Below are 24,650 nucleotides of genomic sequence, written 5' to 3' on the forward strand. Positions count from 1 at the left end.
GGATGTGGGAAAAAAGGAGCCCTTCTGTGTTGCTGGTGGGAATATAAATTGGTATAGCCAATATGAAAGTATGGAGGTTCCTCAAAAAAACCCTGAAACTAGAGCTAGCATTTAATCTAACTATACCACTCCTCAGTATATACCCGAAGAATTAAAATCAGTCTATTATAAAGATACCTGCATACCCCGGTTTATTGCAGCATAATTCACATTAGTCAAGATGTGGAACCAGCCTAGAAGCCCATCAATAGATGAATAAACAAATGTGGTACATATACATGATGGAGTATTATTCAGCTACAAGGAAGAACAAAATCCTGTCATTTGCAGGAAAACAAATGGATCTAGAAACTATTATGTGGAGCAAAAAAAAGCCAGACTCAGACAAATGAAAGGTATCACATGTTTTTCCTAATATGTGGACTCAAACCTCACCCCTTCCAACTAGGGAGAAGATAGGACAAGGGCAGTGATGGGGGAGGGGAAAGAATCCATAAAGGAAAATATAATATACTAGATTTAAATATTTAAAACTTTTGCTCATTTGTTCAAGAAAATGAAGACAAGTTACAAACTGGGAACACTGAACAACATATACCCTGAATGCGTAAAAACTTTTCAAGAATTCAACAATAAAACTAACCCAAACAATAGGCAGAAGGACTAAATAAACATTACATAACAGAGGCTATAAGGATGTTCAACATCATTAGCCATTAATTGAATATAAATTAAAATCATAATGATACCACTATACATCAGAGTTTTTAAAAAGTAGTGATAATTCTGAATGTTGCCAATAAGGTAGAGCAACTGGAATTCTCATACACTGCTGGTATAGTTGCAAATGGTACCACCACTCTAGAAATGGTTTGGCAGTTTCTTATATTAAACAAACACCTATCACATGATTCAGTAACCCTACTCTGAGAGAAATAAAAATTTATGTTTTACACTCCAGAACTGTTCAAAAATTCAGAGCAACTAAAAATGACCCACACCTTTAAACTGGTGTGCTATGGTACATGCAAAATATGAAATACTTAGCAATAAAAAGAAATAAACTATACACACGAACTATAGGATGGATTAATTCTGAAAGCCACAGCACAGTGAAAGAAGTCAATCTCAAAAAGCTACATATGTATGTTCCCACTGTATGACATTCCCACAAAGACAAACTGATAGTGATGCTAGACACATCAGTGGGTATGAAGGGAAGAGAGATGACGGCAACAGGATAGTATGAGGGAGTGTTTCAGGGTGATGAAACTGTTCTGTGTTTGATAATGTGTTATGGGTTGTGTCTAGATGTTCCCACAAAGCCTCATACACTTTTAGATGGGTTTTTTTTTGGAGGTACCTGATTTATAAGTACAATACTGAGATTAAGTGTGCTGGAATTAAAGGTGGGTGATTCCTGGATCAGTCCACTGACTGGAATGGCACTGCCCTAATCCCAACAGCCTGGACAAAAGGGACAGAAAGCGTCTTGTTTCCCCTTTTCTGCTCTTGTTGTTTTTGCTGTCTCCTTGCCACCATGAACTGTGTTGCCCTCTGCCATGTGCCACACTGCCTTGGAGCCAGCTGATTATGGATTGAAACCTCCACAAACTGAGCTAAGTAAACCTTTCCTCCTCTAACTTTGTGGGTCAGGGATTTTCTCAGCAACAAGAGGAAAGTAATTACGACATAGTGGAATTGGGTAAAGGTGTTAAAATTCATAGATTTAACATCTGCACTTTCATGTTTATTGTAACATGATTCACAATGGCCAAGAAACAGGAACAACTGTCCATCAACTGATGAAGGGATAAAGAGAAAATGACCTAAATATACACCGGAATACTATTCAGCCATAAAAAGAATGAAATTTTTTGTTGTTTGTTGCCTGCAACAACAGCATGGAACCAGAGATTATTGTGTTAAAGTGAACTAAGACAGGCAAAAAGGTAAGTACTGCATGGTATCCTTGTATATGGAAATCTGAACTACAAATTCTCAACACCATGGATTGAATACTATGTAATTCTTTTTCTCATAAGAATTGAGATGTAAAGCAACTGTCCAGGAGCAGAAGGAACACGGTATAATCTGTGTGTTTGTGGGGCACTGGTGGGAGAGGTCACAGGGGTATTTTCTCAGTGGAATTTAGATCATGCTGAGGTGCATCCAATAATCAGTCTGTGAAAGTGGTAATAAAGGACTATAAATGTTGATAAAAGTCACTGTATATGTAACCTATTTTAAGAAAAACTATAAATTAAATCCCGAAGTTACAAAATTAATAAATTGAGGGATAATCTGCTCATCCATTTTTCCCAACTATCTTCTGACTTACAGTCGTTATCACAGATTTTCTTTAAATAACACTATCCAAAGAAAGCACACACTAAACACTTTGACTTCTCCCAAAATCCATGTATGACCTTTCTGGCATAATTCAAAGTGTCTAAGGTGATACACTCTTGAAAATACAAAGTACATTTTACTAGCACCTACAAGATTAAATTTTTAGTCACAAATTCAACATAAGAAAATGTTATAAACCAGGTGTGGTGGTATATCCCTGTAATCCTAGCACCCTGGGAGGCTGAGGCAGTTGGATCACAAGTGTGAACCCAGTCTGGGCAACTTAAGAGATACTGTTTTTAAAAATAGGCTGAGAATACAGCTCAGTGTGAGAGCACTGGGTTGAAATAAAACAACCAAAAAATAAACAAATAAATACAAATGAAAAGAAAATATGGTTTGAAATTAGTTACTTAATTTATAGTCTAAACAGTAAGTAATACCATAGAATTATGCCTTTTTTTTGAGGATTAAAAAGTAAACAATGAAAACCAAGGCAACAACTTGATGTTAAATGCAACTTCCAAGAGGTATATCTTACGGTATCTTTTCCTAAGAATCCTTGTTTATTTTTACCATGATATTTTTATTATTCACTGCCTCAAACACGTGGAGAATAGCATGAACACTAAAGATCTGATTTTGACCTTCAATGTGTTTTCTTCTAAGAAAACAAAACAAACATATTAAGATACTATAAATGGGTCTGAGAGCTGAGTAGTATTTATAAAACAGTTTATGTAACAATCACTCTTTTTCTCATTCATTGTTGGTCATATTTACTTATTCTATTTCTAATTTATTTACTTAATGTGCAGTACATACTCTGTGCAAGAGTCTGACAATTGTTATCACTTCTTTGGATACCAATTTATAAGCATTCCTTCAAATGTGATTTACTTTTTTTTTTTTTTTGTACCAGAAATTAAACTCAGGACCTCATGCTTGCTAGGCAGGCCTTTGTGCCACTGAGCCCAAAGGTGACTTACTTGTGCCCAAATTGACTTACTTCTGAAGGATACGTGTATCCAGTCTCTATCTATTCTTCTGACATTGTCCACCTATCCCATCCCTCTCTTTTTCAAATGGAAAAAACATGGAAATGACATTAAGATATTTTTTAGACAAGGATAACCACAAAACCTTGTATCTTTCTTCCATCAAATTCAGTAAGTAAGGCAGATTGTTCAGCAGACCTGGTAGTGATAACTGTGACGTAGGAGTAATTATGAAATCTATTTATTTCCCAAATTAAAGACTTATGGAAAGATAACCAATAACAAAATATACAAGAAGGAAAAAGAATTACAACAGAATAACCATGCACTTGCAAGATGTGAGTTTAGAGAAACACTTCTTCACTTTCACCCATATGACACCTACTTGCCATCTGTGTCTGACGTAGCTGCATAGTGCAGGGGTGTGCAGCCTCTTTCATCAAGGTCATTCACACTTGCTCCTGATCCCACAAGAGCAAAGAGGCACTGGTAATTGCAGTTGGCAGCAGCGTAGTGCAGTGGTGATCTTTTGTGACCAATACAAGAAAGATAAAAGCCAGGGATATGCAACGGTAAGTAAGAGGATAGTTGACTATCTAGTTACAAGCATTGTATTTACAGGGAGTTTTATACTGAGTTCTACCATATACTAAGTCGTTTGGAGGGCTGGACATAAAACTAGGAGAAAGCAAAGTGTTAAGAGAACTTCCTGATATAAAAAAATAAGACTGAAAATAGGTATTTACTGGTTCTCTACCAGTTGCAACCCAGTCAGTCCACTGAGTGAATGAATCACAATATTCTGCTCAGAAACTTGTACACTTTTTAACAAAGCTTTCCCATACCAATAAAAATGTTTCATAGTATAGCATTAGTAGACTGTTCATTTTACCAGCAGATGAATAAAGAGGTAAAAAATTTAAACTTTAAAAAGAATCGTTATACAAACTACATGAAAATTCTGAATAGTAATATCAGATTTCCCAAGCAGTAAAGGCCTAGCTTTTTGAAGACTATCTGCTATTCAGATAAGCAAAAATATTGTTTTATTTCTAAAGACTGAATATCTATAGCTGATTTTTTCCTAGTTACTAAAGTGAAGCAGAATCTTCCTGAATTTAGGACTGTCTTCAAATTATAAAACTATGATGATTCCATGATTTCATTAAAAAAAACCACCAAACCCAGAAAAAGGATGGTAAATTAAGAATAGTTTTTTTTCTTTCGGTATTGGGAATCAAACTCTGGACCTTGCACTTGCCAGGCAGGCGCTGTGCTGCTGAGCTAAATCCCTAGCCCCAGAATGCATGAAATGTTACAAACTAGGTTAAAGTACAATTATAAAACCAAATTAACTATAAAAGTATTACATTCCTAGGCCAAAGTGATTCTTGATTTTGTGGGTCATTAATTCCTTCCATTAGTAGGCTTATGACATCAGTCAGTTTTCACAACTTATTTGGGGTCAAATCATTTTTTTTCCATGTATTTCTGAATTCCTACCATATGTAATGCTTTTTACTTCTCTGCTACACTGGTGCCATCATGTGTACCACCAAACATTCACACATTTCCTTTCGACATACTTCCCTGTCATATACTTTGATATGTACAATGTTCAACTGTTGACACACAATTTTGCTTATACTGCTATGTTCACTTTTCAAACAAATTCAAACTGCTGATACTTCTTTCCTATATGGTTTAATGCACTCTTTCTATTCTGGCTCTAACTAGGACTAGACAATGTAACTTCAAATACTGCTCTCACCAATGTTAGTAACAACGAGGCCTGAGACTCAACAATGGGACAGAACACTGAATGAATGAATGACAATAGAGATTCTGTTATGGTTCAGCTTCTTCTGGAGATTCTATTTGTAGGGTATGTGGATGTGTGAGATTTATACAAAAAAGGAAAAAAGAAAAATCACATACATTTGCAAACTATTTCCTCTTCCTTTAATGGTGCTTTGAAACTAGACATGGGAAGTAGAACTCTCACAGAGGAATGACTTGAGGAAAGAAATGCTACAGTGTTCTAGGCAATGTCAGTTTCTTTCCTTTTTATTTTGAGACAGGGTTTCACTAAGTCCCTAAATTCCATAGGCTAAGCTTGAATTTACGATACATCAGCCTCAACCTCCCATAGTGCTGTGATTATACGTGTGTGGTACCATGGCCTGTTACTGTGACTTTCTTGAAGGAACACAGGTACCATGTGATTCTAAATTTCCATGCTATATTAGGGGAGGAGAAGTGGTATCAGAGAGTACAGAGGTAGTAATATCAGCTACTTAGGGGCTGACATAACAAGACTATACACTGGAGAAATGAATGAATGAATGAATGAATGATGTTACTGGGGAAAAAAATGTAGAGGATTTTATAAGGGTAGGGTTGCGGCTGGTAGCCTAATCTGTGAGAGGAATTCAAGAGGAAGACTGTGGGTACAAGTAAATATATAGAATCTACTGGCTTTATGTGGGACTCTCAACAATCATTTCAATGCAGTAGATACTTACTTGTTCAGTGAATTTTCAGAAATCAGAAGGTCAAGCACATCATTAAGTAAATGAAGTTAATTAGGCTCTGTAGAGGAACAGTTCCCTACCTTCCAAATTTGTCCTTTTTGTTGAAGTCTGCACCAGTATTCAGCAGAAGGTTTAGGCACTCCAAATTCCTATTCAGTGAAAAGAAAAAAACTTAGTTGTCAGTGATTTTATAATAAATTTGATAGTTTTAAATAAGTATTACAAGCATGTTTTTAAATGAGGGTAAATGTGAACAAAATGGCATGATTCACATTTTATAAAGAATAAAACATTCAAATTCATCTTGTCTAGAATTTTAAAAAGTCATATATATACATATTGGCACACTGATAGGAAATAACAAATGACTCATGTCATTGTTTAAAAAGATCACATCTGTGAAAAGAGATCCCAAGGAATTTTTAGGAAATAAGATGCTTATCATGAAATGGTTTAATTTTAAGCAGTTTTTAATGCTAAATTAAAATGGGTTTAAAAAATCTCAAAAATATAGCAACCCAAGTGAGCTTTCTACTTCTTCTCCAGTACTATGCTTGCTTAGATGTATCCTTAGTTCAAACTGTATGAGACTACACTACATATGTAGTGATCTTTTCATTTTTGTAATCCTAAATATCAACTTAATACATTACAATAAAAACTGTTACTGCCAAGTAGTCAGACAAATCTACTGTCTCTTTCTCCATGGGTTAAGTTAAACAGAAATCAGGCTTTAAGTGAAATGTTCTCTAGTGACCTTGGAAGAACAAGAGTCAATCGCATGCTTGCAATCCATCTATATAATTTAGACTGACCTGGTATTTATTCTTGGTTCAGTGTATTTGTCCTCTGAAATCAATTAAAATTTTTAAGAAATTATCATGGGAAATAAAGTTCTTGCAAAATGTCCTTTTGATAAATCATGAATTCAATAGCTTATCACAAATCTAAATTATCAGAATTATCAGTAGATTAGCAGTAAGATTTCAGAGTTCAAGAGTACTTTAATTGAAGTTTGTTGTTCAGCAGAGCCAACTAACTAGTTTCTCTGAAACAGTGCTATTTAAAACTTAGTAAAAAATCTTCTGTTCTCAAAATTTCCTCTTCTTAGTAAAGAAATAAATGTAATAAACATTTTTCCCAAAAATAATTTTTAAAATATCTACTTAAAGAGTATCAGTATTATTCAAAACACTACCAATATTTTGATGTTCTCACTTGAGGACATGCATTTTTATTTAAGATGTCACTTTATTAGACTTATTATTTATCTAGAAATCTTTTCTCATAAAAACAAATACTCGCAGGTTTTTTCTCTCCCACTTACAACCCCTGACTTGAGGGGAAGATGATGAGAAAAATCTTTTTTTCCCAAGCAACTCTTGCTTTGCTATGTTGTGGTGGTTCGAAACAAGTAAGTCAGGAGCAAATAAAAGAGAAAAACTTACATGACCGGCTTTGTTTTTTTTCCACTTTCCTTTCCACTCCCTCTTCTTCCCTCCCCTCCTTCCTCTGCGCTGGGTCTCGAACCTAGGACCTAAAATTTGTGCACTCACTGAGCACAAACTTCTAGCTCCCCTTGTTTTTTAAAAAAGAAAGAAAAAAAAAAGCACTAACATACCCTCCAGCTGCAGCTGCATGTAGACAGGTCCTGCCAAAATCATCAGGGGTGTCTATATCAAATCCTGTAAGAATAAATGTCTTATGTATTACATAATATTATAACTATTAATTTTTAAATTAAAATTCACGTCAAGAAATGTTAAGAATCACATCCTTTCCATCAATCTCAAACAAAACTGTAAGATATGAATAGCTACAAAATGAAGAAAAAATATTTTTAACAGTGTACAATGTTACAAAAAACTGACCACTAATATGGATTTCTGGTTTTAGAACATGGACTGGTGTGCTTTACTAAAAGGCCGTACCCAGTGCGGCATGTACCTTTGATTCCACAGACTCAGCTAATTGCGAGGCTGAGGCAGGAGGACAGCTTAAAACCAGTTCAAGGCCACCCTGTTCAATACAGCACAACTATGTGGCTTCATCTCAAATATACATCTTCATACTTCTAAAAGGCCATTAGACACAATGGAACATTATTCAACAATAAAAAGAAAACACTGATAATAATACAAAATGACCCTTAAGAACATTATGCTCATCAACCTAGCCGCAGTGTTGGGTGATTTTATTACTAAGAACTGTTCAGAATACATAAATCTATACAGATAGAAAGGAGGTTAGTAGATGCTTAGGGGTTAGGGAGGGAGAAAATGGAGACCAAGTGCTAGTGGTGCTCCTTTTACAGGGATTAAAGGTATCTTAAATGGATTGTATTAATCGTTACATCCTCAGAAACACACTTAAAAATATTTAACTGTACACTTTAAGTGGGTAAACTGACATGTGAATAACATTTCTTTTTTTTTTAACTACCTGTATATTGCTACTAATAGTGGGAAGAGATTTTAGTTTTCCCTTTCATGGAAAATAGGTATATGAATACTTATGGATGTGGACACACACACACACTTAAAAAAAGAATAAAAGGAAAAAACAACTCACTTAAAACTCAGTTAACACGTGAGTGTTAATACATAAAATTTATTCAACTTTCATAATACTGAGAAATAGCCTGCCATTTAAAATCAAGTCATATTTAGTAACTCAATGCATTTAATAATGATTATAGTTTTATAGTAGTAATTTTGGAAATCCATTAATCCTATTTTGTTTCAAACCAAATGTAATTATACCTTTTAAACTCTAATACTGCATAAGTAATTTCACACCTAGAGACATCACAGACTGGCTCTCAGCTCTTAAAAGGGAAACCAAGACCAGCAAGACATGCAAATGCAGGTACTTCGCTTGTAGACATGAAGGAACGATAGATCCAAGACTACCATCTAATCAACGCTAGTCTGGAAATACTCTATTTCCCATTCCTCAACAAAGGGAGATGAATCGCTACAAAGATAAAAATTTCCAGAATGGATAAAAAAACAAAATAGTGTCTTAAAATTCTAGGGAGACCACAACAACTAGTGTGTGTTTGTAAAGCTTCCCCTTACCTGAAGAAAGAAGTTTCCGGCAGCAATCTGAAAAGCCACTTAAGGCTGCCAAATGGAGAGGGAACATTCCATGTATGCCACGCCTAAGGTTAATAGGACACAGTACCTTCATTACAACCCAAGAAAAATACAATCATTTAAATATTATGGGGAGACTACTTAACTGTAAGCTAATTTACTTAGGTGAAAATTTCTAACACTTTGGAGAACAATTTGGCTATTGTTCTCAGAGGGTGAAAAGAGACACAAATTACTCATCAGCAATTTTTCTGAAGCATGTGTGTGTTCTGTTGTAGTTTTTTATTTTGGTGAGCTGGGGACTGAACCCAGGGCCTTTGGTTTGAGCTACATTCCCAGCCCTAATTTTTATTTTTTACTTTTTTGAGACAGGGTCTCATGAAATCACTAAATTGTCCAGGCTGGGCTCAAACTTGTGATCCACCTGCCTCAGCATACTACAGTGCTGAGGTTATAGGTGTACGCTACCACAAATGGCTCAAGAGTAGGTTTTCTCAACCTCAGCATTATGGTCATTATGGACTTTTTTATACAGTGGTGGGACGGTCTATATTGTAAATGTAGGATGTTCAGCATCATCCCTACGCTATATGTACTAGATGTCAGTAACACTCTCCTCTTTGACCAGGAATCTCTGGACATTTGCCTGGGGAGCAAAACTCGCTGCCCTATCACCCCTCCATTTACAGCCATTCCATAAAGCAACCTGTCCAAGAATGTTCACTGAAGTAATTTTTTAATAGTGAAAAATTAGAAGTAACTTAGGTTTATAATTAAGGAGAATAAATTGTGAATCTTTTTACAATTTAATTTTGTAAAATAAATGAACTAGAGCTATTTGCAGAGAAGTAAAAAAGCCCGAAGTTTATATCTATGTGGTTGAATCAATAAGTTAATGTAAATTTTTGAAGCTGCATTAAAGATATATAGTAGCATACCATTAAGGTAGAGAAAGTTAAAACTTAATACTAAATAAATGTGATATATGGGGATAATAAATATACCTATTTAAGTATGTATGGTGTTTACTTTTACAAAGCATATAAAAGAGAATTCATCTTTCAATTAAAATTTTACTTAGAAAAATAAAAAAATAAAAGTAAAGCATTCTGACTATAGTAGAGAGCTGGGAGTCTTTCTTTCTTGCCAGTTCTTGGGAGTGAATCCAGGGTCTTTGCCCTGAGCAACATCCCTGCCTTTTAAAAATATTGTTTATTTTGAAATAGGGTGTTGCTAAGTCATTAAATTGCCCAGGCTGGGTTCAACCTTGTGATTCTGCTGCCTCAGGGGCATGGGATCTTTTCAAAAAGCAGCATCTAGGGAACCCCTGAGGTCTGCACAACATAGTCTGAACACTCCAGATAGTATTTAGATAAAAAAGCATTCACTGTAACTTTTTTTTTGACTTTTAAGTACTTATAGACTAAAAAAAAGAGCACAAAAATTAAGTCCCTGATTAAAACTGCATACCATATTACTCAGACTTGAGGAAGAACTGAGGTAAAATATGCAAAAATATACTTCACTGGCTTACTAAATACAATTATATTTAAAAGTTTTCATCTACAATGCTTTCAATTTTACAAAAGGGAAAAGATGAATTAGTACAATACTGAGGAAAATTCACATTTGTATCTGATGTACCCAAAAAACTGCATTTAATTTCTTTTTGTTTGCCTGTAACAGCTATCAACATCTTTGTCTCTACTACTTACTTTGCAGTGTCAGCACCACTTGTAATAAGAGTGTTGATTAGCAGTTCATGGCCATACCGTGCTGCTATGTGCAAAGGGGTGTTTCCATTCTTATCCTCACAGTCTATTATAGCTCCTGTAATAGAGGGCATAGTGTCAGACACTAGTCTATATAATTGTCAAGTTAAACCTGTCACATATAGTGCAATGTAAAATATTGTTCATACAAATAATTGATGCAGCGATTCTAACTATATTTCATTCATGGCTTACTTATTGGGCCAACCATTTGGTGTTATAGATACTGTGCTTAAGGCAGTTTGTGAATAGAGCAAAAGATTTTAATACATTTTAAATTCACTAAAGGTTTCTAGGGTACAAGTTTGGAAACTACTGTGTTAATAAACACATTTCTTTAGAGTAACACTTCTTAGGGCTTTAATGTGCATACTCTGTGCAGCAGCAAACCTGCAATACACTGCTTCAAAAAGTACTTGATCGAGAATCTATACCTAGGTTCTTTCCTGTAAAACTATAGCACCTAAGTAAAACCAAATGCAAATAAAGACACCAAACCACAATAAACCAAAACAAAACCTCAAGCAAAACTTACACGATTTACTATTATCTTGAGGACTGTCAACAGTTGCTGGGAACATGGTTTGGGAAACACTGATTGAAAATAACACATCTAAAAGTTCTTTTTATTTAAAAGTTCAGCTTGCCTAGTACTAATTCAAATACAAAAAATTTCTAGAAACAGTTCAAAATATTCAAAAGGAAAAGTGGTAAATGCCATAAGATGTGTATATTAATATATAACATGTAGTAGAAAAGCAGTTTTCTACTTAGTAATATTAAAAAAATTCAACACTAACAGCTATAGAAATAAAACAATCCAGGACAAACAATGGAAAAATAAATTATGAAATATACATATACATGGCATTTTATACTCTATTTGCTTTTCAAGAGATCTGAAATAAATATTAAAAATACGTATACTGTTATGATAATTCCTGAATACCATTCATTTTGTGGATTTTTTATTACATTTAAGAAATAAAAAACAAACAGAAATACTTTTTACCACTCTGGATAATGGTTTGTGATCTGGAGAATCTACCGTGGAGAGCAGTCATGTGCAGGGGGGTTTTCCCATCTTTACTCTGAAATAATCCAACACAAAATTTTTTTAAAAACCACTGTTATATCCATAATATGTAATATTTAGTTTTATTCCAAATATTCTCTTGGTCTTTTATTTTTTATAGCTATTACTTAAGCATTAAATTTAATTAAAGTCTACGGTAAAACGCTGTCCAAAATTATGAACTGATTTTTATTTGCCTCATAAAGCACAAGTATGCAAAAAACTCTATGCTTACAGTATATAAAAAGCTTTATATAACCTTAGTATCATTCTTATTCAATAGGTGGGGAAAGTGATACAAAAGGATATTAAATGATTCAATCAAGAGCACATAATCAAGAGTGGTATAGTCAGGGTATGCTTCCCAAGTTTAAGACTCAAAATTTCACATTATTCCAATGTTTTAATTCTATAGAATCCTGAATCCCTTCCTGATTAAGGAATTCAATATTAATTCAATACTAGAATTAAATATAAATATAAATTCAATATTAGAATTAAATTCAGTTACTATAAATCATTTAAAAATATATGCATACAGTAATTTGTTAATTATTTGTAATCAGTATTATTTGTTAATTATTTTCTCAAACCACTTAAAATACTAAGTCAGATTGGCTGCACGTGTATATGTCACATACAAATTCTAAAGGACTCTTAAATATGAAAGCAAACAATCCTTGAAGGAGATAGTATCTTTCCTTATGAGCTAGAGGTTAATTTCTTCTAAAATCTTTTGATTAATCGGGAAGAAACTGGTTTGCAGCACCTAATCCTTTCAGAACAGTCAGCTTGACTTCTGTGTAAACTAAAATATGACAGGTGACCTAAGTTTATATTAACACTATACAAAAGTTTATATTAACACTGCACATCTCTTTAAGAAATCTTTATACTGTTTAGAGTATTAGAACAACACTATAAATACCTACACATCAGTATTTGATTCTATAATTTAAATGAATTTTTCAGGCAAACAGGTCACCCAGGTATTCTTAAAAAATATACAATCTTGGAGGTAGTGCGAGAAGGGATGAGAGAGAGATGAACACAAGCCTGGGCTCTGGAGTCAGTAACGTCAGCATGAATCTCATTACTGCAACTTACCAAGCAAGATTCTGGACAAACTACCTAACTTCGTTGAGCTTTCAGTTCCTCAACTGAAAATGAGGACAATACACCTATATCTCATAGTCTGTTGCACAGAGTAAATACACTAACCTTTGTAAAATATTCACAAAACACAATAATGCCTTTTACAATACTATCATTTTTATTTGGTGTTTTTAGAAAAAAATCAAAATAACAGCACAAAAAGCATTTAACACAAGGAATGTAGTTTCTTTTCAAAGTATTCCCTATGTGATAAATTTTTGTATTTATTTATGTACTTGAGACAGTCTTGCTATCTAGGTTAGGGTGACCTTAAACTTGCTATGTTGCCGAGGCTGGCCTTGAACTTATGGCAACCCTCCTGCTTCAGCCTCCCAAATCCCGGGATTATAGGTGTGTACCACTTCTGCACTACACCTGGCTCAAATTTTGATTTTTAATACTAACCTTTTACCTACAGCCACTTTTACAGACAAACAAAAACCAAAATAACAACAAAAAGATGTAAAAAAATTAAGGCCCATAAAATGATAAAATCTGGAACATCTAATTTTAATTAACTTATACATAGTAAGCACAGTGTTTCAAGCACAGCTTAAAACATTTTGTACATAGCAGTCATTTAGTCCTTACAACATGATGAGAAAGATACTACTCATCCTGTTACACAGAAGAGGAAACTTAGGTCCTGAGGTTAAAGAATATACTCAGGTCTCCTACTAAATTTTACTATAAGTTATAGGTGGCACTATATATTTACTTTATATATACTGACCATAAAAATTGTTCTACATATATAAAGAGGAGTTTCAGCTTTCCAAATGAAAAGTCTGCCTTCATACACATTAGGAGGGAGTCAAGAGCACATTTATTTCTCTGAATTGGAGAAACAACATAAAGAGTTTTTAACTATCCTAAATCACTGTTGAATCAGAGTAGGAGTTTTAAGCGAAAACAAAACAAAAAGCCCCATCAATATTCTAAGAAATAGTTTCATGTGTAATCAAAAACAGTAACAACAAATACAAGAACAAAGCCACACATTTTAGAGTAATTTTTAAGCTTAATTTTTAAATCTAGTACTTAGTGTATTTGTTTAGTTGATCTGTATTTACACTTGAAGAACAGCCTGTGTGAAAAAAGTATAAAAGTAGGACTCATGTTAAACAGTTATAAAACTGTACATTTACTGTCCTTTCAAGCCATTTGTTTACCTCCTCCACTCTGGAAGACAACAACCTAAAAAGATTATTAACTGAATTATTACAAGTTGAATCAGTCCAATTTCTAGTAATCTACAACATGTTCAAGGACAGAAACAACAAAATGGGGAATGGGTTTAGAAAAAGGCAACAGCAGTGAAAAAAAGATCATGAAGGTTAATGATTCTAATTTTATTTTATAACACAGAGAAGTGTTAAGGACTTAGCCCCTTAATCAGTCAACAACTTAATAAATAAACACTGATTTGGCAAATACTGTAAATATAAGTGCCAGAATGAATATATATTTTTGCTGGTTGACAATTCATACCTATTAAAATTTTTGCATAATTTTAGAACTGGAAGGACTCTCAGAAGTTATTAACATGGGAAATATGTTCCAGTGGAACCTGGCAATAAAATAATTGGATTATTACATATAAATGGGATGCCACAAATCTCAAGTGAGATTAAGACAGTTTGTATAAAATCTGTTTCTAACATGAAAGGCTGCTGCTGCCTTCAAATCTACTTAAACACTAAATCTTAACCCCTTTTCTAAAAAGAAATTTTTATGTATGAAATCTACTACTGAATTTTAAAAATTATTAAGGATATAACCTCAAAGGGACCACTATTCTGAGTATTTCGTAAGTGAACTTCTTACAGAGTTGATTCTCAATTCTGAACTTCAAAAGGGAACATAGTTTAAAAATATCACAGGCAAGCTAGGCAGGGTGGGTGCATACCTCTAATCCCAGCTATCTGGAAGGATGAGGCAGGAGGCTTTCAAGTTTAAGGTCAGCCTGTGCAGCTTACTAAGATGCTATTACCAAATAAAATAAAAAGAATTGTGGATGCACATCACTGGTAGAGTGCTTGCTGAGTATGCAAGAGGCCCTGGGTTTTAATCTCAAAATTGATATGATCAAGCAACTATCATCAAATTATATTAAATATTCATGACTAAATGGCAGTATATAAAATAAGAAGCCTTATCCTTTAAGACAATACCATATAATTGTAAAGTGTATAATTGCTAATGATATAGGCAAGCAGCCTTATTTCTCATACTTAATATTTAACCCACAAAGATGTTAACTGTACCTATTTTACCATGAAAAAGTCTCAACCTAAAAAAATCTGGTTGTGACTTTTGCTTTTGAGGAGTAGTAATACAGTAATTTCAAAACCTTTACTTATGAAATACCCAAGTTTTGTTTTAAAAATTACTAGACTTTTGAAGGAAAAAAATAACTTTCCCAAAGTTTATATATTTTTCTGGACATTGATTATCCAAAAAAACAAGAATTCTTCAAATTAAAATCAGCAGTTCAAACTTATCAATACAATTCCAGGTAGCGTAATTAAATCATGCAAAAGAAAAGTCACTGCATGATTTGAATGAGAACTGAAAGCTTTAAATGTGTATTCTTTAAAAAGAAAGTTTAGCCCTAAGCAAGACAGAGGTTTTATGAAACCTCATATACCTTTCCTTCCTTCTTTGGGTGTGTCATTAAAAAATTTTGTCTCTTAGCTGGAAGAGGGCAAATTAAAGAAAAGGCCTTATTATAGATGGATGTGATGATGCTACAGCTGTTTGAGTGGGTTACTGGACACTAAAGTATAACTGTAACTGTCTGCCAGTCTAAAAGACATTACTTCTCATATATCTGCAAAATAATTAAAATCAAGCTTAAATATTTTTTTACTAATCCTAAATGGTTCAATTGAGACTGTGGTTTTCTTTTCGTCTTTTACTGCAAGATACAGTTTGCCAAGTGGTCGAAGGATGAATTGATGAATTAATACAGAGCAACTAAGTGAAAGCATCTTGACAAATCTATGTACCATAAAATACTGATGCTAACAAGAACTGCATGTGCTTTCTCAAAGAATTATACAGTAAAAACAAATTTATTTTGGTTCCAGAAAGTGACTGTGACCAAAAAGTAACTATTGCTCAGGTGCAACACAGATACTGTTTTTTTCTCTTAACACTGAAATATTTCACAACAGAAAACTGAAAAATTTCAAAACAGAAATATTTAAAGAAAAGAACTACAGCATAAATGTCCATATACAATTCCATCTGGACTCTACCACTAACATTCTGTGTGACTTTTATCACAGTCTCTATCCAAATAATTATTTGATGCCTTTCAGTTACAGACATTACTACACGTCATAGCAGAACACTTCAAAATGCACAGTATTCAATATTTGTTTACTTTTTCCTTTTGAGAGAAAATTTATAATAAGGTATACAAATATTAAATGTACCACTGTATGAGTTTGGATAAAGGCTTATTTGTATTATACAAAGTTCTGTCAAAATACGAAACATTACCACCACCCCAGGGAGTTTCCTCATGCCTCTTCCCCAGTTAATCCCTCCTCTCAGAATTAACAACTGTTCCGATTGTTTTCAACTATACATTCTAGAACCCCATGTAAATGAAACTTCACCTATTCTAGAATCTTACCGAGGAAGAAATACTGTATATACTTTTGGTCTCACTCAATGTCTTTTAAAGGTTAATCCACATTCTCGAGTTTATCAGTAGCTCATTATTAAACCGCTGAACGGTATTTGCTGTGGTTTTAAACATGGATTCTAATTTTTGTTTCATACCTTCATATTGACATCAGCCCCATTGCTAACTAGAAGTTCTAAACACAATGCTCCATGTGTAGATGCAGCAGCAAAATGCAAAGGAGTAAATCCTTTTTCATTCTTTTGATTTACATTAGCACCGTTATCTATAAGTTCATTCACTACAACATCTTGTCCATTATAGCAGGCCACATGAAGAGGTGTATTTCCATAAGCATTTGGTTCATTCATCTATTGGAATAAAAAAAAAAAGTGTGAATGTTAAAAGTAGTTTTGCTAATTATCATTATTGTGGGGTACTTTAGAAATCTTGTGGTTATAATCAAATTATTAAAGTGAGAAAAAATGAGAAAAAACAAAAAGATAAATATATAGATAAGGGTTACAATGCTAAAATTCTTTTAAAATAATGAACATAAACATTTTGGTGTTACATAAATTGTGTACATTTAGAGAATGTAATTTACATATACAATGTCTATGTCATGACAAAACTGAATGATTCCAAAACATATTTTAGGAAAATGAAAATTAACATAATGCTATTTTTAAAAGACTTCTAGGGAGACTTTCTATAGAGTTAACTGTAAGGGACTTTCTATAGAATTAACTCTGAGGTACACTCAGTTCATTTTTTTTTACTTTGCAGCATTATAAAAGACTAAAATGAGTAATGAAGTAGATAACAGGATTTAAAAAATGAATAGCATGTTCTCCTGTTTAGTTCATTTTTGTTACACACTTGTATATATTTTCTAGCTTCACATGTTGACATTTTATCAAAGGCAAAAGAATGTGGAAAAAAAAAAGAGAAATAATTCATGTAACTCAGGGTGTTTCTTCACCCTTTCTAATTCTAACAAATAAAATGGGGGAATACTTGAGTAAAGAATTTGACCTTGCCCAAAAGAGATCTGCCTGTTGCCCTGGGCTGAGCTAATCTATGGTACATCTAATAGCAGTGTCCTTGTTTCAGATGGGGGCTGGCCACATACTAGAGCTAAAAAGAGGGTTGACTACATTTGACTGTCTTAGGATGGGGCCAACCATACCACATATAATATGTTTCTGCCAACTTGAACCATGGGACAGTCATGCATGTACTATTGGTGGTTCAGAACTGTCCAGAAGCAAGACATACAAATTATGGCCCTGTCATGAACATGTTAAACCAACAATGTGATTTAGGGTGGGGGTTGTGGTTCATGAGAAATTATTGAAGTTGGAGGATGAAATCAATGACATGGGTAATCAGTCATGCCTATGTAACGGAACTCTAATAAAAAACTCTGGAAACAAAGCAGAGGTGAGCATTCTGAGTTGGCAATACTTTGTGCATACTGTCACACACTGATACTAGGAAAGTAATGTGTCCTGTCTCTCTGAGAAGGCAATGATAGAAAATGTCACCTGAAGAACATTCACAGGCTCTCTACCCTATGTGTCTACCTTTGACTGATCTTAACTGATCTCCCTTCTTTTAACTGATCTAATCTACCTAGTAAACCGTAATTGTGAGCTGGGCATGGTGGTGCATAGCTGTAATCCCAGTATTTTGGGAGGCTGAGTCAGAAGGATTACAAATTTGAGATTAGTCCCAACAACTTAGTGAAACTTCTCAAAATTAAATGTTGGACACACATGCATACTAGGCGGTACATTATGTAGGTCAGCTGTGAGGCCCCTGAATTCATTCCCCTGTATTGTGAAAACCAGACCAAAACAACTCCCCTAAAATCAAAAACATACTGTGAATATATGGCTTTCAGTGAATTTTGTGAGTCTTTCTACTGAATTACTAAACTGAAGGTGTTTTTGGGAGCCATCAACATATGTAGTTGGATGACCTTGTATAGAGAGACTGCCTCTAACCTTGTAGTTGGTCTCAGTTTGCCACAACTTGAGTCACCAAAATTGGAGGAAGTAAAAAAGTAACATTTAACTTCAAAGTACCTAGATTCTATCACCATAAGATTTTTCTCTCAAAGCCTCCAGAAAGAATCAAACTTGTTCATACCTTAAGATTAAACTTCTGTGTTAAGTCCCTTACTTTGCGATAATCTGTTATAAAATTTCTAAAGAACTAAAAACACACACAATTACAGGTTACATGTCACTAAAGTTGGACTATTTACCTCAAAGAACACTGCCACTAGAAATTATAAATGTTATTTTATGGTCAATAAAACTGTACTAACTCTACCAAAATGGATTTAAAACAGTGACTAGAAACAAGGTTGCTTCATTTATCTATATAGTATTAGGGGACTTTTAAGGCAATTATGTTACTCTGTTGAAACAGATATGGTAACTATAAAGTTGAAATGTTTTACTCTCAAAGGTCTCATACAGCAGTATATTTAGGTTTTCTGCAACTTCTTGTGATTCCTACATTTTCAATAATTAGTTGCTTGTTTTGATCAAAATATTTCCCAAGGTCCTTAAAGTAACAGTCCAGCTCTATAGTTCTATCATATATTCTTTGTCTAACCAGAGTATCATTAGCATTTACTTTTTGTTACTTTTTTGCACCTGATCTTAACTCCCTCCCTCTAGCACAACTTTGCCCTCTTACGTAATTTGCTGCTTTGAAAAACCAGCAAGTTTGTCTGAACTGTACCAAAAATAAGAGTAAAAATACTAATAGCAGGAATAATGTTTAAAGCATGGCCTATGAAAGCTACAGGTACTCCTAGTTGTCTCAATTCAGGAATCAAATATATCAGAGCAGTATTGCTTCCTAAACAACAAAAAAATATTATAAGGAACACTTATACTTGATGAGCAAGATAGAAATCTCTGTGGTATTCATGCCTAGGCCTTGCTAACATCTTATAATGCAATCTGTTACAGTCATTTAAAGAGCGTATCATATCAAATCAATTATGTAAACAGGACTATCAATAACCTAGCTACCTAATCCAAGTGTGTCTGATCTGCTGGTTCCCATAGAACTGGAGGAAATGGAGATTCAGGACCTAGAAAATGATGGAGAAAAAAACCTGGCAGATCATTCATGTTTGGAATGTATTTTAGCTTTAAATATACTTTACTCATACTCTACACTAAGCTATTTAGAGGACTATAAATATCTGGATAAAAGACAAATATAAAATAATCTTTCAAACATGAAGTAATTTCTGCCAATAATGTAATAACAAAAATATAAAACACTCCATTATTTTATACTGGTCAATCTATATACTTACATCAACTCCAAGATCTAGAAGGTATTTTACTACGCTGATCATTCCACTAGACGCTGCTGCATGAAGAGGTGTGTAAGACTTCTTATCTTTGCATGTTACTTCAGCTCCTTGAGCCACAAGTAATTTCACTACATCAATGTGACCTGAAAATGTGTTTATGAAGAAAAAATAGAGATGAGTACATAGAAAACATTAAATATAATTCTTAGTACCTTTAAAGAAAGATAAAAATGCATATTAAGTACGTAATGCATGAAAGTCACTAACAAATGATGTTATAATTGAGTACAGAAGAACGTAAGACTTCAAAATAATTTTGTTAAATGTTGGTAGAGGTTTAAGATGTATTATGTATATGCATCAACTCCCTACCATGACTGAAATGATTATGTACTTCAAACATGTACTAATAACAAAGTAAAAACAAAAACAAAAAAGTAGGGAGAGGAAACTATTAATTAAAACACTTACTTTATCCAGTGATAACCCTACAATCTATAATCTTCTTTTTGCCTAGATCTTGTTATTTTATCCTGCCTCCTCCCCAGGTTGTTTTAATATACTTTAAGTTCTAAAGTTAGCTTTAATGCTTACCATAAGAAATTATATTTCTTTGCTGTACTGGAATCTTTTACTTAAAAAAGAGGGGAATGAAGTGGGCTTATTTTCCCCTACCTTCCCTTTTTGGGAAGGGGTCTTGTTACGTTATCCAGGTTGGCCCTCAAATTCCAGGGTGCAAGTGATCCTCCTACCTTAGGCTCCTGAGTGCTGGGACTACAGGAATGGCCACACTGCCTGGCAGGCCTGTTTCTTAAGCATGTTAGGTTTTCAAACCAGGAATAGAGTCACATGCCAGTAATTCTAGCACTTGGGTCACTGTAAGTTCGAGGCCAGTCTGTGCTACAGTGAGTTTAATGCCAGCCTGAATGACACAGTGAGACCTTGTTTCAACAAACAACCAAAAAGAATGTTAGGTTTTTTTTTAAATAATAAGGAAAAAACTTTCCATATTATTTCCAGGAGATCAGTCAGTTACTCATCCATGTAATAGGACAGGTTAGGTTATACTATGGTATGTTTAATATCCCTCAAATCTCTGTGGCTTATACAATTAATATTTTTGTTCTTCATTTTACTATAGTATCTTGGCAAAGAGGGCTCTATTCAATAACTCAAGGACCCAGGTTCACACGGTTGACATCTTGAATGTGGCTGGTCAATGTGCCAGAAGGAAAAGACTACAAAGTTTCACATTAGTAATTTTATGGACCAACCTATCATATTGTTTTCATGATGTTTTTAATTCATTAGCCAGAACTACTCATAGGCCCCACCTGACCACACAAGGAGGCCTTCAAAGAGGCCGTGTATCTGTAAGATGAGAAACTAGTTTTTGTAAGTCTTCATTTTTAAAAAGCAGATTGGATTATATATTGCTTTTTTCTTTTCCCACAATCTTTTCCATCTGTATCTTTGTACGTAAGATTCCTTTCTTATACAGAATGTCCTGCTTTGATACCTCTTCTCAATCATTGCTACTAATCCCTGAAACCCCATGTCAGACGTAATCTTTCCTGACCAACCCAGTTGTCTCTCATCCCTAAAAGCCTCAGTAGCCCCTAAACACCAAATACCTACAGATCCCATGTCTTATCATGTCTCAAGATCATTAACTCTTAATTTACTTTCCAAAAATTACTTTAAATTATATATATATTAACTCCCCAAATATATACCTTCAAAGGCAAAGAAAGCATGTTCTATTTCTTGGTATATTCTACAACACCAAGAGCAGTATTACATACAAAACAGGTAGACAACAAATATTTGTTACCTTCAAAAATTGCTTATGATGCCATTCTTATAGTTCTTTCATATGGATTGAGTGTATGAAGTTCATAAAATAAGGCTTTCAAACAGCTCCCCTTCACTCAAAAGAATTAAGGTGCGGTATACTATGTGATATGTCAAGAATCAGGCAGACCTAGCTGTTTATATATAAATTATCAATCAAAGTGAGTATTTTAAAACCCAAACATTTTGTTTCTAAGGGGAAAAAAGGATACTGCTAGGGTTTCAATATCCCTAGCAAAACTCATGGTGAAATTTAATTCAGTTACAGCCACAGAAAAATGATTTAAGACAGCTATCAACTTATAAGGCATCAAATTAAATGTGATTATAGTATATGATCCCTCACTATACATTACGCCTTATGTCTCTAAAAAGACATCTACTTGGGTTTATTGTAACAGTGGTAAGTAGAACTTACTGATACCTGGAAGGTTCACATGTAAAATGCAGGTTTAGGTTTTTTTTTTTTTTTTTTCCCCCAGTACTCGGGATTGAACCCTGGCTTCGTGAATGATGTTACATAAGTACTCTACCATAATTACCTCTCCAACAGCCCTAAAGCTTTTAAAAATGGGCAAATAGAAAAAGAAACTAAACTCTTTGGATGTTTAAGAGTAAAAGCTGTATACAGAAACATGTTCAATACACCATTATAAGCAAATAATGTGGATCATGTTATTTGTTTTTGCAAACTAATAGACTCTAGAAGTATGGTATTTCCTAACACTGATAAAGCTTTTTTTTTTTTTGGCACCGGAAATTGAACTCAGGACCTTGCACTTGCCCTGCAGGCACTTATGCCACTGAACTATATATATCCCCAGCCCTAAAGCCTCATTTTAAAGGGAGCTATTATAAGCAAATTTACATTCTGAAAACTGAAAAATATTTGAGTACATTTCACAAATAAGAAAATCCTTTTATTAGACCACTGAGAACATGAAGAGGCCACCTAGCCACTCTGGGAGTGATTTATTTAAAAGAAAAAAAAAGAAGGAAGTTTTATAGTGAAACGATATTTTTGTTTTTACAATTTTTTTATTTTAAAGTGAGAAAAACAAAACAATGATACAGAATTTCAAAACAAGATAGTAGGAAACTGACAATGGTCAATAGATTGCATATTGTTATCTTCAAAGTAGTTGCTCAGATTACAAGATACAGGTATGCAAAACTGGTCAAACAATGTAAGCACAACCCATTCTCTTCAATGAACTAATGGAAATTAACAGTATAATTATCTTAGCTCTCTATATATGAAATGATACTACTGCAACTAGATGGACTAAGGCCAGAACAAGTGCATGAGTGCATGACTTGTCATTTACAGAATGTGGGCCTTATCATTTATAGAATGACATAGTTATTTTTAGAATGGCATCCACTGGATATGTATTTTATATATATATAGTTTAGCAGTCAGTGGTAACATCCTCTTAAAAATTTGTATTAGTGAAGTATAAACTTGATAAATGTAATCACTATCATTTAGGAATTTGGAAAACTCTATATTTTCTTCTGTTCATGAATGTATAAGAAAATGAACTATGTTAGAATTTATGTTTTCAGGGAAAGGAGGAGAAAAATATTTCATGTCCATTCACATTACACACTGCTTCAAGAAAGAGTTGTTAATCAAAACAATATTTATTATCATTTACGTCAGTCATCAAAGTAAGGAAATTTGAGGCAGAATTTGGTTGGATAAAAGCCAAAAGTACTAAAAGCAACACAAAAGGTTGAATGTGCAAAGGGACCTTGAATGAAGCAAGTATAGGGCAAGGACAGGGAAATGATCGATGCATTTGGGAAAAGGGATGGGTATAGAAAACAGAATTTCATAGTGGCATAAGCACACAAGGTGCACTCTAAAATTAAGGGCGTGCAAACAGGGGAGGAAGGCTAGGGCTAATAAAGAAGCCTGTGACAAATAAATTATAAGAAGACTACATGCAATCCCTAACGTCTCTTACACTAATGTTGATGGATTCTAAGAGGTGACAATGGTCTGGACTTAGGCTTGTCTTTAAAACCAGTGACCAGTCAATAGCTTCCCCCTTTTAGTATTGTGTTTTTAGCAATGTGTCTCCCCCAAAGTTTACTAAAATAGTTATTAAGAAGTGAGACCTTTAAGGGATGATTGAGCCATAAAAGGTCCATACAAATAGAGTAATGCGGTTATGGAGGTAGTGATCCCTTCTAGTCCTATACCAGTGATTCCTTCTGCAACATTATTATGCAGCAAGAAGGCCCTCACCAGATGCTAGTGCCTTGATCTTGGACTTCTCAGCCCTCTAGAACTGTGTGAGAAAATAAATGTGTCCATCATAAATTACCTACTCTCAGGTATTCTGTAACAGCAGCACAAAATGGACTAAGACATATAGTGATGCCCAGCAAACACAGAATCTTTTTTGACCATAATCAAGAGGTCTGAAAAGTGATACTTGGTAGATCAGTGAAAACAAAGCCACTAAAATACACTACTATTTTGGAAGCTCAACTACAGACAACCCACAAAATTACTCTGGTTTTCAATTCACGAAAACAGCTGTTAAGCCTAATTCATTGGAAGTAAAGGCATGATGCACACTGCTTACTATGAAAATATTTTCTGGTAAACATTATAAGGTATATAGTTTTAAGCCTACAGACCAGCTGTTTCTGAACAGTTCTGAAGAATAAACTACAATAGAATATTCAGTCTCCAAATTATAGGATGCCCAAGAAACTTGTATCTTTTTTTTTTTAAATCTGAGACAGAGTTTTACTATGTAGTTCAAGTTGGCCTTGAACTCAGTATTATCATAGAATGATTCTAGGATC

General features: G+C 34.0%; 1 protein-coding gene across 8 annotated transcripts in view; it reads right to left on the minus strand.

Moving 5' to 3' along the window:
• Positions 1-24,650, minus strand: part of Ankrd28 (ankyrin repeat domain 28) — a 182,804-nt gene that overhangs the window by 36,745 nt on the left and 121,409 nt on the right. For all 8 annotated transcript variants that reach the window (XM_013515633.1, XM_013515636.1, XM_013515634.1 and 5 more), the window contains 8 exons: positions 19,971-20,113; positions 16,780-16,992; positions 11,767-11,845; positions 10,698-10,812; positions 8,965-9,047; positions 7,506-7,569; positions 5,965-6,033; positions 3,736-3,876 (listed from right to left, as the gene is read on the minus strand). In XM_013515633.1, the coding sequence (XP_013371087.1) occupies positions 3,736-3,876; positions 5,965-6,033; positions 7,506-7,569; positions 8,965-9,047; positions 10,698-10,812; positions 11,767-11,845; positions 16,780-16,992; positions 19,971-20,113 (907 nt within the window). The remainder of the gene's footprint in view (positions 1-3,735; positions 3,877-5,964; positions 6,034-7,505; positions 7,570-8,964; positions 9,048-10,697; positions 10,813-11,766; positions 11,846-16,779; positions 16,993-19,970; positions 20,114-24,650) is intronic.

The sequence above is a fragment of the Chinchilla lanigera genome, unplaced genomic scaffold, assembly GCF_000276665.1.
Source record: "Chinchilla lanigera isolate Chin_1 unplaced genomic scaffold, ChiLan1.0 scaffold00029, whole genome shotgun sequence".
NCBI classification, from domain to species: domain Eukaryota; kingdom Metazoa; phylum Chordata; class Mammalia; order Rodentia; family Chinchillidae; genus Chinchilla; species Chinchilla lanigera.